At 38.5% G+C, this 15,588-nt stretch overlaps 1 protein-coding gene across 2 annotated transcripts in view; it reads right to left on the reverse strand.

Moving 5' to 3' along the window:
* Positions 1–965: 965 nt before the first annotated feature.
* LOC308689618 (E3 ubiquitin/ISG15 ligase TRIM25-like) overlaps positions 966–15,588 on the reverse strand; it is a 35,421-nt gene continuing 20,798 nt past the window's right edge. Inside the window, exon 5 of one of the 2 annotated variants that reach the window (XM_081363433.1) lies at positions 966–10,951. In XM_081363433.1, coding sequence (XP_081219559.1) covers positions 10,428–10,951 — 524 coding nt within the window. In that variant the 3' untranslated portion in view covers positions 966–10,427. The remainder of the gene's footprint in view (positions 10,952–15,588) is intronic. The other variant, XM_081363432.1, reaches the window with a different exon arrangement.

A 15,588-nucleotide genomic window follows, 5' to 3' on the forward strand; every position in this document is an offset into this window, starting at 1 on the left:
ACTCTGAATTTTAGTATTGTTTCTTATATGAGGATCTTTTTTCAAATACAAGGTCAATGTTGATTTTCACTTATGGCAAAACAACAAATTATCCGTGAATTTATATGGAAATAAGCTTTAGCAGCTTTCCATCTTTACTCTCCTCCCTGTTACGGAGATCGACTATTTTTGACTGACAAAATGCTGGCTGACGGAAACACAGTGAGTTGTTCAAAACCTTTCTTTTTAGTAAACTCTGTACACAAACAATGTTCTCAATGCTGGAGTTAATGTGTAGAGCCCCTGGTGATACTTCCAGCAAAGTTTCATGTTGTGTCGAGCCTTCTTAGTGTTTTAAAAATAGTGATTTTTGATGCTATCATAGTCGTGCCCCAAGCACTCCCATTCAAAAGGCAATTTGAGAAAAAACGAAAATACGGTCAATCTTAAAAGTGGCGTTTCCATTCTAATTATGCTTTTAAACAAAAGTTTACCCCCGGGTAGATTAACAGAAATACCCTAGGTTGCATTTTGGCGAGAGTTATCCATTAAATACATTGGCCCTCATTTATCATTCTTGCGTAGAAACGGGCGTATATGTTGGCGTAAGATTATGCTTACACTCCTCTCACCGCCTGATTTATGAAGCTGTGCGTACCTTTGAAATCCAGGTGTACGCAATACCTGCGCTTGATAAATGCCGCGGCTGAAAACGAGCATCATTAGAATAACACGCCCCTATATATTCAAGTCTCCGCTCCCCCCACGCCCTCAGTTTACGCCATGGACACACGGAAGACGGCAAAGAAGAGAAACTTCTTTGAGAAAGAGAAAGAGAAAGAGAAACCAGGGAAGTGGAAAGAAACAAAATTGATTTCTAGATTTTTATTATTAATGACGCTTATTGTTATTTAGAAGAAGAATGTCGTTATTATTATTATTTGTATTATTATTATTATTATTTAAAAGAAGAAGAATGTCAGTTTTATTATTTTGTCAGTCTGAATATTTTTTTTTTCATTACTGAACCCAGTCCATGCGCACCTGCCGGGCCTAACTATCGTTTCAAAGAATAGTACAATGGCGAGCGCGTCGAGTATAAACGCCTCGTCCATTTGGGGAGGTGCGCACGCAGTCTGTGCGGAGACCTGGCTGCGGAGCCAGGTGAAAGTATTTAACAAGGCTTGAAACGTCAGGTAAAAGCGCACAGGCTCGCAACTGAAGGAATACATATGCCTACAAATCAAATGCTTTGGTAAAGTCACACAAATTAAACATTGAAGTCCATGTTGCACAAAAATAAACACTGAAGTTTATAATTACTATGTTGTTGTTTTTTTACAGTGGGTCATAATATATCATATCTTTTAGTTTGTTAGTGCGTTTTGTTATGTTAGGAATTGTTTTTCTGCGCATTTCCGCACTAACTCAAACGTGCGTACACCACCTCCTGAGCTGGCGTAGGATTTGAGCGTGCCGTACGCCAACGTCCATATTGATAAATCTCAAAGTCACCGTGGTTTTGGGTGTACGCCAGGTGTACTGGAAATTTGGTGTACGCACTTTTGATAAATGAGGGCCATTGTGAACTCAAGTACATTTGCACAGTGAAGAGGATTCTAATATTTCTAATATATTTTCTAATATTTTAGATCTGAATGCCAGATTCAGGATTGGCAGCCATCAAACTGTCATTAACTTGTATTTGTATTTTTTTCGCTTTAGACCTGATGCACTGAAAGAAGAGAATCAAGAACTGAATGAAATAGAAGAGAAAGATCAATATAAGAAAAATGATTTCATGGATGTAGAAAAAAACATACAGACTGAAACAACTTCATCACAAAAAAAAGTTCTGAAGACCGAATCTAATAGTAACTTCACCTGCCCTCATTGTGGAAAGAGATTCAAGCTCAAACATAGCATTAATTTCCACATGAAAATTCACACAGGAGAGAAGCCTTTCAAATGTGATCAGTGTGAAAAGAGTTTCAATCAGAAAGCAAACCTTAATGCCCACATGAGAGTTCACACTGGAGAGAGGCTGTTCGCCTGCCAACAGTGTGGAGTAAGTTTCACTCAAAAAGGAAACCTAAATTCCCACATGAGAGTTCACACTGGAGAGAAACCTTTCACATGCCCACAGTGTGGAAAGAGTTTCACTAAAAAAGTAACCCTTGATGAAAGTTCACACTGGAGAAAAGCCGTTCACATGTGATCAGTGTGGAAAGCGTTTCCTATGTGAAGTATCCCTTAATTCCCACACAAAGAGAAAACACTCGGGTAAGAACTTTATTATATCAGTGTGGAAAGAGTTTGACTTAAATCATCCTGTGATTCACACATTAAAAGTCACACAGGTGAGAGTCCTTAAACCTGCAAACTGGGATCCACAGAAATGGGTTGTTCACTACTGTAAAGTCAAGTGACATGACTGGGGGATGTTTATTCCATGCACTGTGTGCAGACATCATTATTAATGAAAGTCACCAATTAGTTTTATTGTTTATCAATTATTTAGTTTTTTGTCGATGTTATGAGTTGGTTGATACAGATGGTGGTCAACCAGAATGCCTATTACCGCCGCGCCAGCCGCCGCGGCGAAAATAAACCAGCCGCATTTCAAAGTCGTTCCCGAAATGACCGCCAGGTGGCGCAAAGGGACATTGTGCAAAACAGCAGCAATTGCCGTATTTTAAAATGTAAGTGGGTTAAATAATAGGCATATTTTTCATTTATATAAATAGGCCTATTAGGCTACAACAGAATAGAACCAAAGATAGAATCAATTTTACAGCTGAAAAAATAGAATCAAAAGTTAAAAATAGAGACGATGTTAGGAGCAATGACGCTGAATATTTTTACTATTCTATTGAGGAATTAGATAAACGAAGAGCTCTCGTGAGCGATACAATTTATAGTGATTTCAAAAGCAGTCCTTAAAAAAAAAAAAAAATTACATGGAGTAGTGTGGCATAATTTTTGAGAGATTACGCGGAACACGTTTTAGTTAAGATCCTGGTTTCAATGCCCTTAATGTATATAGGCTAGGCTTTAAAAAAAAATCACAACTCGTTTTGAGATTGTTTTGAATTAAACATTGAAGTTTAAAATGTAGTGTTTTGGCACACCAGGCCGAGTGGCGTTACGCATTGTTCAAAAATCAGGTTTTATTCTGGCATGTTGAATTGGCGTTAATATTTTTTTTATTTTTTTTTATTAGATTTAGATTTTAGGTTTTGTTAGATTTATTTTTCTCATAACAGCTAAAATAACTTAATATATGCCTTGTCTTCATATGATTTTTATCAATGAACTAGTGTTTTCTGACAGTGTCGACTGCAAAGATGAAGTTGACGATCGCCATATTTGTAGTGAACGCACCTAGAGAGAAATGCACAAAGACATAATCAGAGAGTAGCCTTTTTCTTTTTCGTTTTGAATTATTTCGTTTGAAGACATTTCAAGCTTTGTGTATTTGATGTATTTATCATGTCTGTGTGAGGCATACGCTGAGTTTCGTTAAGTTAGGAGGATGAGATGCGCTCCAGCTGACGTGCAATGCAAGTGACCTCACGGGCGCCTCTATGATTAGTGTCTGTTTGCTTCTCTTATTGAATCCAGACAATTGGGTGATGAAAAAATGATTAAAATTAAGATACAATTTATAGGAAACGAAATTCACTTTAAAAAAAGGTTTCTACTAAACAAAACTTAATGAAGTGGTCAAAATCATGTCTGACCCACTCCATATCCATCTCTCGATATAATGCATCTTATCTTACTCATGCTGTTCACTTTTCATATTCAACATAGATTGAAAAAACAACATTATAATATTTTAACAAATATGATACTAAATGAGATTATTTAATGTCTACAACAGTAGGCCTATAGACTCTATTTGTACAAATTGCTGCACGTTAATGTAATTAAATGAAACCTTGTAACGAATTCACACTGTAGGGTAGACTGTGTACAGTTGAGACACCTTAAATAACTTGCGTTCGCAGCAAGCACAAGTTGTGATTTTTGCTGTGCACTTGCATATAAGTGTCAGCTGGGAAGGAAATATAGAGACCAGACCTCTTGGAACTTTAATTGAATACATAGCGTTGGTAAAGCATACTGAAATTACATCCCTACAAATGTATTAGGCCCTACTGAAAATAAATGTATCGAATTTAAGCAAAGTAGCCTAAATGTTAAGACTGTAAGCCCTTTGCTTTTTACGTAGCCTAAATGACTCTTATAGCCGACTTTGGGTTAATTTAATTTGTAGAGGATTTTTTAACTCAAACATTAACACTGAAATAAATTAAACTAAATTATTGTAATTTTTGGCACACCACGACGAGTGGCGCTATGCATTGTTCTAAAGCCAGGTTTTATTCTGGCATGTTGAATTAGTGTTCAACAAATGCGGCGGCGCGTTCATTTGAATGAAGAGCGTTTCTCGCTCGTGCGAGCGAACACACACTGGAACGTTAGGCCGTATCGCAACGAGTGAATAGTGGCCGAGTGGTTGAACGTACGTTACGATCATTTAGATGACACGGGTTCGAATCCCGAACTAACTTGGACTACTGGTGTTTTTATATTAGCCTATTAATGCATTTTATAGTCTATTGTTGATGCAGAGAGATTTGTCTTCTAAAACATTTTTTTTTGCCTATTTACAAAATAAAATCGCCATGCATTTCCATTTTACACTAAGGAACAAATATTATACAATGACTTTACTTCTGTAGTCTATAATAATTCATATATATGACGTTTAAACGACAAACAATAAAATCAGAACCAGTATTCTGTTGCGTTCATGGTTCCAGTGGCAGTAATGCATCCACGGCTTTTCAAAATGTCTCAAAGCGTTTTGAGATTGTTTTGAATTAAATATTGAAGTTTATAATTTGTTTGGCACGACGAGTGGCAAACTCTTTGTTTTGTTTTGCAAACTCAGCTAGCCTGTGGGGGGTTTGGAGAAGGCAATACTTTGCTTTATCGTGGGGGTGCAGGACAGAGGTGTTAATGTTCCGTCTTTCATATGGAGAGTGTCGGAGCCAGCCTGATGAGGCAAAGGCAACATTCTTTTAAGGATTAATCTCAAAATCTCCAAAAGTCCATAGCCTATGTACAGTAGGCCCTATATCTTATTAAATTATATATTGTAGTTTTATTGATTGTATAGGTTTTCCACAAACAATTTAAATTTAGCAGATACAGAGCTCTTTTATTGGCGACCCACCTCGTTTTATTGTGAGGTGAATTCAGCAAGGCATGTTGTATCTTTGAAGGAACAAAAGCTATTTGTTACAGTTTTTTCTTTCGTGATTTGTGTGGATGACACACAGCGACATATACAGTATTATCAGCTGTATGGTGTTTTTTTACGCTGAAATGCTTAATTTCGAGAAAGACCCGCCGCGCGCAGTGAGGGAGACCAAACTTACAAAAAAAATATCCATCGCGAGAGAGGCAAAGAAAAACGCCTGTTCTTAATTTATGTTGCTTTGAACTTTTTCCGTTTTGTACCGTTTTAATTTTTTAATTTAGCTGCAATTTCTTTGACAATAGAAATTTAAAATGTTGCAAGAATAGGCCTAAGATTCTGTGTTTCTTATTTTGCATCACAAAGGGAATAAACTCTATCGATGCAACCCTGTTTAAATAAATAAACTGTCCCGACACTTTATTCATATCTTAAAATGTGCGATGGGTTTTCAAACTTAATTTTATTTTTCTTTTACATTTTCATTGTTTATTTTTTAATTGAAAGCAATACTGTATTGAAAGTATTTTTCTGATTTGTTCGATCTGTTTTGAAAAATGTCTTCCGTTGATATGGCCGGGTATCACTGTCAGTCATCTCAATCTCGTGAATGATTCACACACACACAAAAAAATTATTTAGCAGATTAAAGATGAATCATCTTCATTTTCTGGTGCAATCGGCTGACAGTCTTCCTTCATCAGATGTGTCGTCTTTGCAGCGGGAATGTAGCAAATTTATGTTGTAATGTACAATTGATAATTAAACAAGATGATTGACTTTAATAAACAGATGCATATTTAAGCATCAAGAACGGAAAAACATAAACACTGTCGGCTACACTGAGATTCGATCTCAGATCGTTTGAAGCTCCGAGAGGCTATTGATAATGCTTTGACCACAGAGCTACCTTCTGAATCGCCAACGTCTACTATTTTCTCTGTTTTAAAAGTTTGTAACATGTAAGGCTATTTAGTTCTGAATATAACAAAGAATGCTTAAACCGACTACATCGGTTAGGAGCTGCAAGTCCTGAAAATGTTTTAATTTCACGGTAAATTATTTTAAGTTATTTCACTGTTATGTTTCAGTTAATAAATCTACAAACATTAAAATAACACGAAGAAAATGACAAGTAACCTATTGACATAGCCTTTCTAAATTATAGAAAAACTGGGCACACAATGTTAACGTGTGTCTACTTTGTTTAAATTTAATGAATTTGAATTCGTTTAACCACAATATTTATCTTGAATTTATCTGTGACCTCAGCTCAAATTACTGCCGCGGCAGATTACGTCATAAAGAGAATAAACTGACACTTTTCAAAGTCTGTGATTACAGCGCCACTCAGCGGTAAAAGGCAGCAAATACACATCCCAATTTTGCCGCCGCGGGAACGGCGGCGGTAAAAGTCTCATTCTGGTTGACCACCATCTGTACAGCCGCAAAATCAAAGAAAGAAAAGATAACTGATATGGATAAATAACAGTAAGCTCCGCACTTAAACTGCAAGGGTAAATGTGAGAGACATTTCCAACAATCAAATCGGAATAATAATACAATACCACAGAGTAGAAAGTTAAACATCGTATAAATTTTTAAATATTGCTGATTACTTACAAAGCACTAAATGGTTTAGCTCCGCAGTACTTGAGCGAGCTCTTAAAGCATTATAGTCCTTCATGTCTATTGCGATCTCAAAATTCCGGCCAGTTGATAATACCTAGAATATCAAAATCAACTGCTGGCGGTAGATACTTTTCCTATTTAGCACCAAAACTTTGGTCTTCCTACCATTGTCCGGGAAGCAGACACACTCTGTCAGTTCAAAGCTAGACTAAAAACACATCTCTTTGACCTAGCATACACATAACACATTATAGACTTCTATAATTCAATGTTAGGCTGCATAGATTAGGTCAGCCGGAACCGGGAACACTTCCCATAAATCCTGATGTAGTCGTTACATCATAAGAAGAATGGCATCTACGCTAATTTAAGTGTCTTTGTTTATCCCTAGGTTTTTCCGCAGCCTGCCGGATCCAGGCTGTATCCAGATCTGACGAATGACCTGCACCTGGACCTGATGTCATAGCGGGGTGCTAAAGTGCCAACTAGTTTCTCCTTATGGAGGATCCCTTTATCACTCTACAGATAAAGCGTTGTTGGGAAAAGTCGGTTCGCGTATCTACCCCGAAGTGATAAAATTCTGTATCAAAATGTTAAGGCCAGACAAGTAGTTTTTAAGGCTTTGTTTGTAGGGAATTACAAACCTGCACACATATATTCAAACAAGCATACTAGGCTTGGCGCGATAGTCGGTGTTACCGGTGTTACACGGTGTTCAGTCGCAACACCGGTTTTATCACTTGCCCACCGCAGCACCGCAAAAATTTTTTTTAAAGCAATTACGCAGTATCCATATTTTCTGTCTCCAGTTGCGTTGTATGATCATGCTCAACCATTCAAGCGTGACAAAACAAGAGACCGCGCTGTAAGTCCTGCCTATTACACACGCACACATACATACATACATACATACATACATACACACACACACACACACACACACACACACACACACACACACACACACACACACACACACGAAAAAGACGCGCGTCGTCAGTATCGAGTTCTCTTTTCGGCCTTGAACAAGGATTGGTATACCGGTAGCCTAATAAACATGAATGCACTCTCGTGTGCATGAATTAATCTTTTAACACATCTCCGGCGAACTTTTCACGCAAAAGAAAAACTCTTCATAAAGCGCAGTGAAATTCATGTGGCGTTTTCTGTTGGAACGAGGTTGTTCGTTAAATTCACACGAGCTCTAAACGAATGTGAGACTGCTGCGATTAGTCAAAATTTATTAATGAAACAAAATCAGAGGGAATAGTTTCTTTAATGTATTTTTTCTTTTATTTTTTACCGGTTGGCCGGTCACACGGCTTTCATATTTTACAGTTAGGCTAGTGCGGAGACCAGGGCCGGGTTTCCCGATAACGATGTATCTTAGCTCTTAAGAGCGTTCTCTATGTGCAAGGTTACGCTCGTCACACGCCGCAATTCCACGCGCGTTTCACAAAAATGCACTTAACATGAATGCGCGAGAACGCGTTCCTGCTACTTAAGAGTCGCTGTCCATTCGCGAAGTGCTGAAACGTAACCTTACATGGTGTATTCTTATTCTTTTTAATAAACGTTTTATGTTTAATATAAGCGTTTTTGCGTTTTTCAAGAATAATAACGAACCCACCAGTCAAACACTGGTTGAATCCGAAATCGCGCCCTATACCCTCAAATAGGGCGTTATTGTTCTCAACATGATCTCAAGCAGTGAAAAATAGAGGACACTGACAACTCGCTGAAAGACAGGACCAAGCAGGTAATATTTAATAAACAAAGTCTCAACTTTCAAATTTGGTCAGTCAAACAAATATAAAATAGGCCTACAGTTTTTTGGCTCTTTAATGTGTTGTGACAGATTGCCTCAGTTAAAGACAAGTTCAAATCCACCGAAGTTAATCAATAACACTTCTGACTGCTTTGTCGCACAAAAATGGTGGAATTTGATTGGTCAGATCGCATGTCAATCAAACTCAATACGAATGATGAATTGACGCCATGTAAAAAAAAATTACGTCACTCTATACCCCCCACCCCCACGATGAAACCGGTAATACCGGTGTTGTCACAAGTCGATTAACCGGTGGGAGAATATTATCACCGTCACATCTCTAACGCATACCAATAGACTGAACTCGTAATTACACCATCAGCGTTCTCACAGGTTTCGCGTTTAAAGTCTGTGTAGACTTTCCTGTTAAAACGGTGTCGTGTTAAGTTAAGTTAAGTAAGTTAATAACTAATGATCGTTGCGACGGAAGTGAGTCAATCAAATTAACTTTAGCTGGAAAATAACTTTATTTCATAACTGCTATAAAGCCAAAACAATCTCTGTTACTTTAAACTATCCTTGTATCTAACTAGCCTCTATTGAAACATTACACTTTTTTATTTACAGTAAACTGGATTAGATCAGAATAATTGTGCTCATACTTTCACTGATCAAGGGTTTACAGTGCGATCAGAGGATCTGGGTTTATATATTTCACATTTATTAATAAACTGACATTTATCAATTTTACAAAAAAAAAAAAGGATACATTTTCAATTGAAAGGTAATTTACACACACACACACACACACACACACACACACACACACACACACACACACACACACACACACACACACACACTAGAGCTTAGATCGGGCCCAAAAAATCAAGCCCGACCCTACCCGAGCCCGGCCCGACACAATAACTGTAATTATGAGCCCGAGCCCGATTTAAACCCGACTATTTTTTAATACGTGGGCCATTATAACTGACGTTCTCAACTACAATTCCGAGTTGTTTGAACTACAGAAATCTGTTTAGAATTATCTTAATGAATAATGCAACAAGGACGAAGCATGTAAACTGCGTTGTTTGTTTATTCAGAATGGAATGGATCGTAAATGGATCAAAATGAAGAAACGTAAAAAAAACCGTGAACAATGATGAACACAGAAAATGAACAAGAATGAACTTTGGATGGCCTAGGACTGGAGAAGTAACAAAAGAGGACATTGAAGGCTGACTATCATCCTTTCTGTCATGGCATGCTTCATGTGTCTGTTCATCGTCGAAGTCCCGTTTTGTTGCTGTCGTAGGCGAGCAGCGTGCCGCACTTATTGCACTCGACAAAGCCAACACATATGTTGTCACTGCCCACGACTTGTTTAAAAATGGTTCCATACCTCCGACTTTCCTCCAAACTTGCTCAAAGTTAATTCTCCTGTTTTTCATTTTTTATTTACATCTCCATGTTGCACTTAAGCTACACAGTACAGCACAGCAGGCCCAGTGTGATGCGTGCGAGTGGAGGAGACGCTGCACGTGACACGTGACGTGTTGCATTTTGTAACTTTGTAGCCTAACTTGTGCAGCTTTGTACACATTTGTTTCTTAGGCCTACTTTGCTAAAAATATATATAATATTTCTGATAATGGCTTTCTGATAATATTTCTTTGATAATAAAAGACTCTAGAACATCTCACTGTTACTGATTTATCATGCAGCTCAAAGCATTATGGGTAGAATCTCTCATCAGTCTATTCTCATTCATCAACACAGTTTCAATGATGATCCAGAAAGGACCCTAAACCCAGGATAGAGCGGTTGAGTGAATGTGGTCTGGACTGTGTGTATGAGGCTCACTGTGTCAGAGACGTTGTAGAAGGACAGAGTTCCTGCACTGTGATCCACACACACTCTTATTCTCCTGCTGATGGACTTTACAGGGAGTTCAGTCTTTATGTTATTGTGTGTGAATGAGTAACTGGAGTAAGAGCAGATCAAACTCCAGGACTGATCATTACGTCCAAACCGACACTTATTACTCCGTCCCTTCCTGCTGATGCTCTTATATGACACTGATATACACACATATTTCCCACTCCACTCAATCTCCCACCAACAGGGTTCACACACACTCTCTCTACACAAAACCTGAGGCCACACATCAAATCTGTCTGGATGATCAGGATACGGCTGAAGCTCTGTGTCAGTGTTAGTAATCACTCTGTTCTCCTCAGACAGACTGAGGGCTTTATTCACTGTGTTCAGATCCAGAATGAGCTGATGGGAATCTGATGGAGAGAAAACACAATTATGAATCTGTCAGATCTGTCTGATACCCTGTGCAAATCAACATTATCATTATCCATCATCCAGGTCCCTGACACCCCCCTCTTAAAATAAAAATAAAATATTGTCTAATCGTCTTCCCTGAATATTAATGTTGGTTATTATTCTGTTTATTATAATTAGGTCTATTATTATATTTACATTATTTATATCTACACCATTAAAATGGTAGAATGAATTTACCCTTAATTTTATCTTTTTTTAAAGCAACTGATACATTCATTTAGCAAGGATCCATTAAATTGATTCACCAATAAGTGTAATAATATGGTTTACAAAGTTTTGAAGTATTGTAGGCCTATTGTTGGGGATTTTCAGTGTTTTCAGCCTTAGGTGATCTTGAGCTTTTTAAATTTCCATCTGATGACTCAAAAATTAAAGAGAATTGATACAAAATCCTGTTGAGGATAAAAACATAGTGGAATAGTTTTTTACTGAAGAGTTTTCAGTTTGTTCTTCTTTTCCTGAAACTCTTGAAAAGCACATTTTTTACTACTGTGAATGTTACCTCTAAAACGTAGATCAATGTTTTTAATTGGCTTTCAGTGAAAAATAATCATATTTAGGTTACACTTTATTTTAAGGTGATGTAGTGACATTGTACTTACTCTAGTAAGTACTGAGTAATATCAATTAACTACATGTACTTCCTATAGAGTTACAGTTAGGGTTTGTGTCATATAATATAAAACAAGTGGAGCAGTGTGATTGATGGTTAACTTTATTTTGGAAATTATTGGTTGATATAGCGATTGTTGCCTTAACACTTTCATATTTGTTTGCTGTGGATTAATTTATTATATTGTTTGTTGTGGATTAACTTTTATATTGTTTGCTATGGTTTTCTCTTGTTTGCTGTGATGTTGTTGGACCATTGATAATACAGTTTTTTCCCCCTTCACAAACTGCAACAACAAACACTAATTGACACACCTGTAGAACCCTGTTCACATCAGCGATCTAATTTGCCAGCTGATCAGATCACTCCCAATAAAAGGAAGCTAGATCTCTTACTGAAAGGGGACAACACTCTGAACGGATGGACGTGCGCTGCAGCGGACTACCCATTGATTTTACGATCTCTCCACTGACAGAAGCAGAGCGGCACCACGGAATTCCGGGCCCTGGATTTTTGGATTGAATCAGCTATTCGAGGTCCCGCTGAAGCTGACATTCTGTGTTGGCGACAGGGGAAAACACAGAGCTGACTCCAGGCTGGACTGGACTTGGGTATTGTTTCACCCTGGGACAGAATATTGGACAATCCATGGTTTGATTGTCTCCCCTGGTTTTTGAGGAGGAGATGGTTCCTTTTAAACTTAACTTTTAAAATAATAAAATACTATTTTGATATATTTCTTGTGTCTTTATCGCTGTGTTGGTGTGGCTGGGAATCTAGATTTATTTAAAATTATTTGAAATAAAATAATTATTTTAAATGATTATATAAAATTATTTAAAATTTATTTTATTTTAAACAGACTTTCAATCTGTTACATTTGGTTTAGGGTTAGTTACTTGTAATTATGCACAATTTGTTATTACTATAGTAAGTACATGTAGTAACGTGTAACCACGTCACCTTAAAATAAAATGTTACCCTTATTTATCCCTTAGTTTTATCCTGTTTTTGAAGAATATGTTGAATCCCCAGTTTAGGCCTGTCCTGATTTACATTTTTGTTAAAGGAACACTCCACCTCTGGAAAGATGAATGTGTATTTAAAATAGGTCATTTATGTAGAAGAAATGTGAAATTATTTTTGAATTTGGAGCTTTCTAGACTGAGAAAAGCCAGAAAATGTATTTTTGGCTTATGTGGATGAAAGACAACAACTCCCAGAATGCACTTGCTTTGCTGCCCTACGAGGCCACTCCCAAGCCACGCCTACCGGTAAGAGAGCGCAGTTGAAAACAACAAGGCTAGGCTATGAGTGAGTCTCCGTGACGAGTTTGCCCGTGATTTTGAGATCGCCCAAAATGTCCGGGATTCGGCTTTTGCGTTCTACAGTCTCCATTCATCATGTTTACTGTGGCGAGCAGGACAAGACTGAGGGGCGCGGGAGAACGGCGCGAGGCCGGTGGCGTGATTACTGATGAGCGAGACCTGCGAGACGCACCGGTCTTACATCTCATGGAGATGCGGGAATTTTCTTAGTAATGTTAAAACGCACATCAACCGATCACTTGTTTAGCGTTCATGTAAACACTACATTCAGATTCACCAATCGGAATGAATTCAGTTAGATTGAAACAAAAGGTGTGCATGTAAACAATGAATGGCGACCGCAGAAAGCAAAAGCTGAATCCCGGACATTTTGGACGATCTCGACGGCCGGACATGTCTGGGAAAAAGTGTATGGTAACCCCTACTACTCAGCTTTCTTCGTCCATGTTTTCTGCAGGTTTCTGCCGGTGAAATCAAACATACTCGCACTGATCTGTGATAGGTCTGTTAGCGCATTAGCTCCAACCCCCTATGGGCGGGTTTGAAAGGGTGGGAACTAGTGCTTATAGTCTTAACAGAATTCCCCCCCCCCCCCACACGATTTTTGACGTCATTGTAGGAGGAAGTGTAAAGAGGTGAATACAGATTTCTCTCGTCTCAGGGAAAAATGAGAAAATGTTGCACGACCATTCAATAGTATGACTGGATTTCTAACATTGCAAAGCTTAATGCAAATGGGTGGAGTGTTCCTTTAAAGTCACAAGTTCATTTCAAATCTTGCTTTTTGGATGTCAGTAAGTATGATATAGTTATGCTCTCTTTCCCACTTTGTAAATGTGCAGTATTTTTTTTTAAAATGACAGTAAAGACATTTAAAATGTTAATAAACATGTCTATTTTAAATCATTTAAAATAACTCACATTTCTATTTTTCATTTCATATTTCTATTTAAATCTTTCTGTTCATCAAAAAGTCCAGAAAAAACACCTCCATGCATTCCAGATTATTATTTTACATTTTAAAATATATTAAAATAGAAAACAGTTCTTTTAATTAGTAATAACATTCACAATATTACTGTTTTTACTGTATTTTTGATCAAACAAGTTAAGTCTTCTTTCAATTTTTTTTTTTAAAAAACTTAATGATCCCAAACTTTTTATCGGGGGTGTATATTATAGATTTGTATTTATAATATATATTTTGGTGTATATTAGTACTATTTTTCACCTATATATATAATTAAAAAAGCATGTAAAGAGGAATTATATGTCACGGTTCATGAATTCACTGTCTCTCTTGCTGCCTTGTATGTCAGTGTGTGTGTGTGTGTATGTGTCAGGGTGATTGCCAATCACCGTAATTATTAGCGTCAGCTGTTGCCTATCAGCCGCGCTTATATATGTTCATTGTTTGGTGTCTTGTGTTGTCAGATCATTGTGAGTATATTTTCAGTGTCCTGTCCTGCTTCCAGTTCTTTTTGCTACCTTGCCTGTGTTGATCTCTCGTTCTTGTTGTTTTACATTCTGCTCTGGGATTACTGTTCATCTGGAGTTTATTGCTGCATGCTGGATTCTCGTGGATTTTCTCTGCACTTCTGACATCACCGAGCGGGTTGACTGTCGACGTCCCTACGCCACTCAGACCAGCTATCCCTGCACCAGACTGCTTGGACTTTGCACTACACTTCATTTATAAATAAACTGTTGTTACTTGCATCTTGTATCCTCCATTTATTATCGTGACAGAACGATCTGACCACAGTATGGATGCAGCGAGTTCAACAGGTCTGAGTGAATTAATTTCGCGCAGTATTGCACGTATGGAGCAACAGGAAGAACACATTTCGATCATGGGTCATGCTGTGCAAGCTTTGGTGGCACAGGTGTCCGAGCTCACCCAAAAGCTCCAACAACTGAAGAGTCCCGCTGCGCCGCCCACACTGCCCGTTCAGCCCACTTCCATGGATCTGAGTTGTCAGCCATAGCCACGCTTACCTGCCCAGGAAGGTTATTCAGGTGAACCCAATTATTGCAGATCATTCTTAACTAAGTGTTCTATGTATTTCTCTCTGCAATTGCTGACTTTTAACAGCGAGCGCTCTAAGGTGGCTTTCGTGCTGACCCTGCTGACTGGACAAGCGGCTCTCTGGGGAACGGTGGTGTGGGAGAACCAAGATCTCTGCTGCGCCTCATTCCAGGCACTCTCCAAAGAAATGAAGAGAGTCTTCGACCATGCTGTAAATGGACTGCATTTATATAGCGCTTTTACAGACCTATGGCCACCAAAGCTCTTTACATAGCCTCACATTGCCTCACATTCACCCATTCACTCACTCATTCATACACCGACGGCGGTGTCAGCCATGCAAGGCGCCATCCAGCTCGTCGGGAGCAGCTGGGGTTAGGTGTCTTGCTCATGGACACCTCGAAACTTGGTCAGGTGGAACCGGGGATTGAACCACCAACCTTCCGGTTTGTAGACAACCTAAATGAGCCACTGCACCGCCTACCCGTGCGGTGGCGGGTAGAGAGGCAGCCAGGCTACTCGCCAACCTCCGGCAAGGAGACCGATCCGTATCGGAGTACTCCATCGAGTTTCGCACACTGGCCGCAGAGTGCCATTGGAACG

Source organism: Scardinius erythrophthalmus (assembly GCF_964197995.2).
Source record: "Scardinius erythrophthalmus genome assembly, chromosome: 4".
NCBI classification, from domain to species: Eukaryota; Metazoa; Chordata; class Actinopteri; order Cypriniformes; family Leuciscidae; genus Scardinius; species Scardinius erythrophthalmus.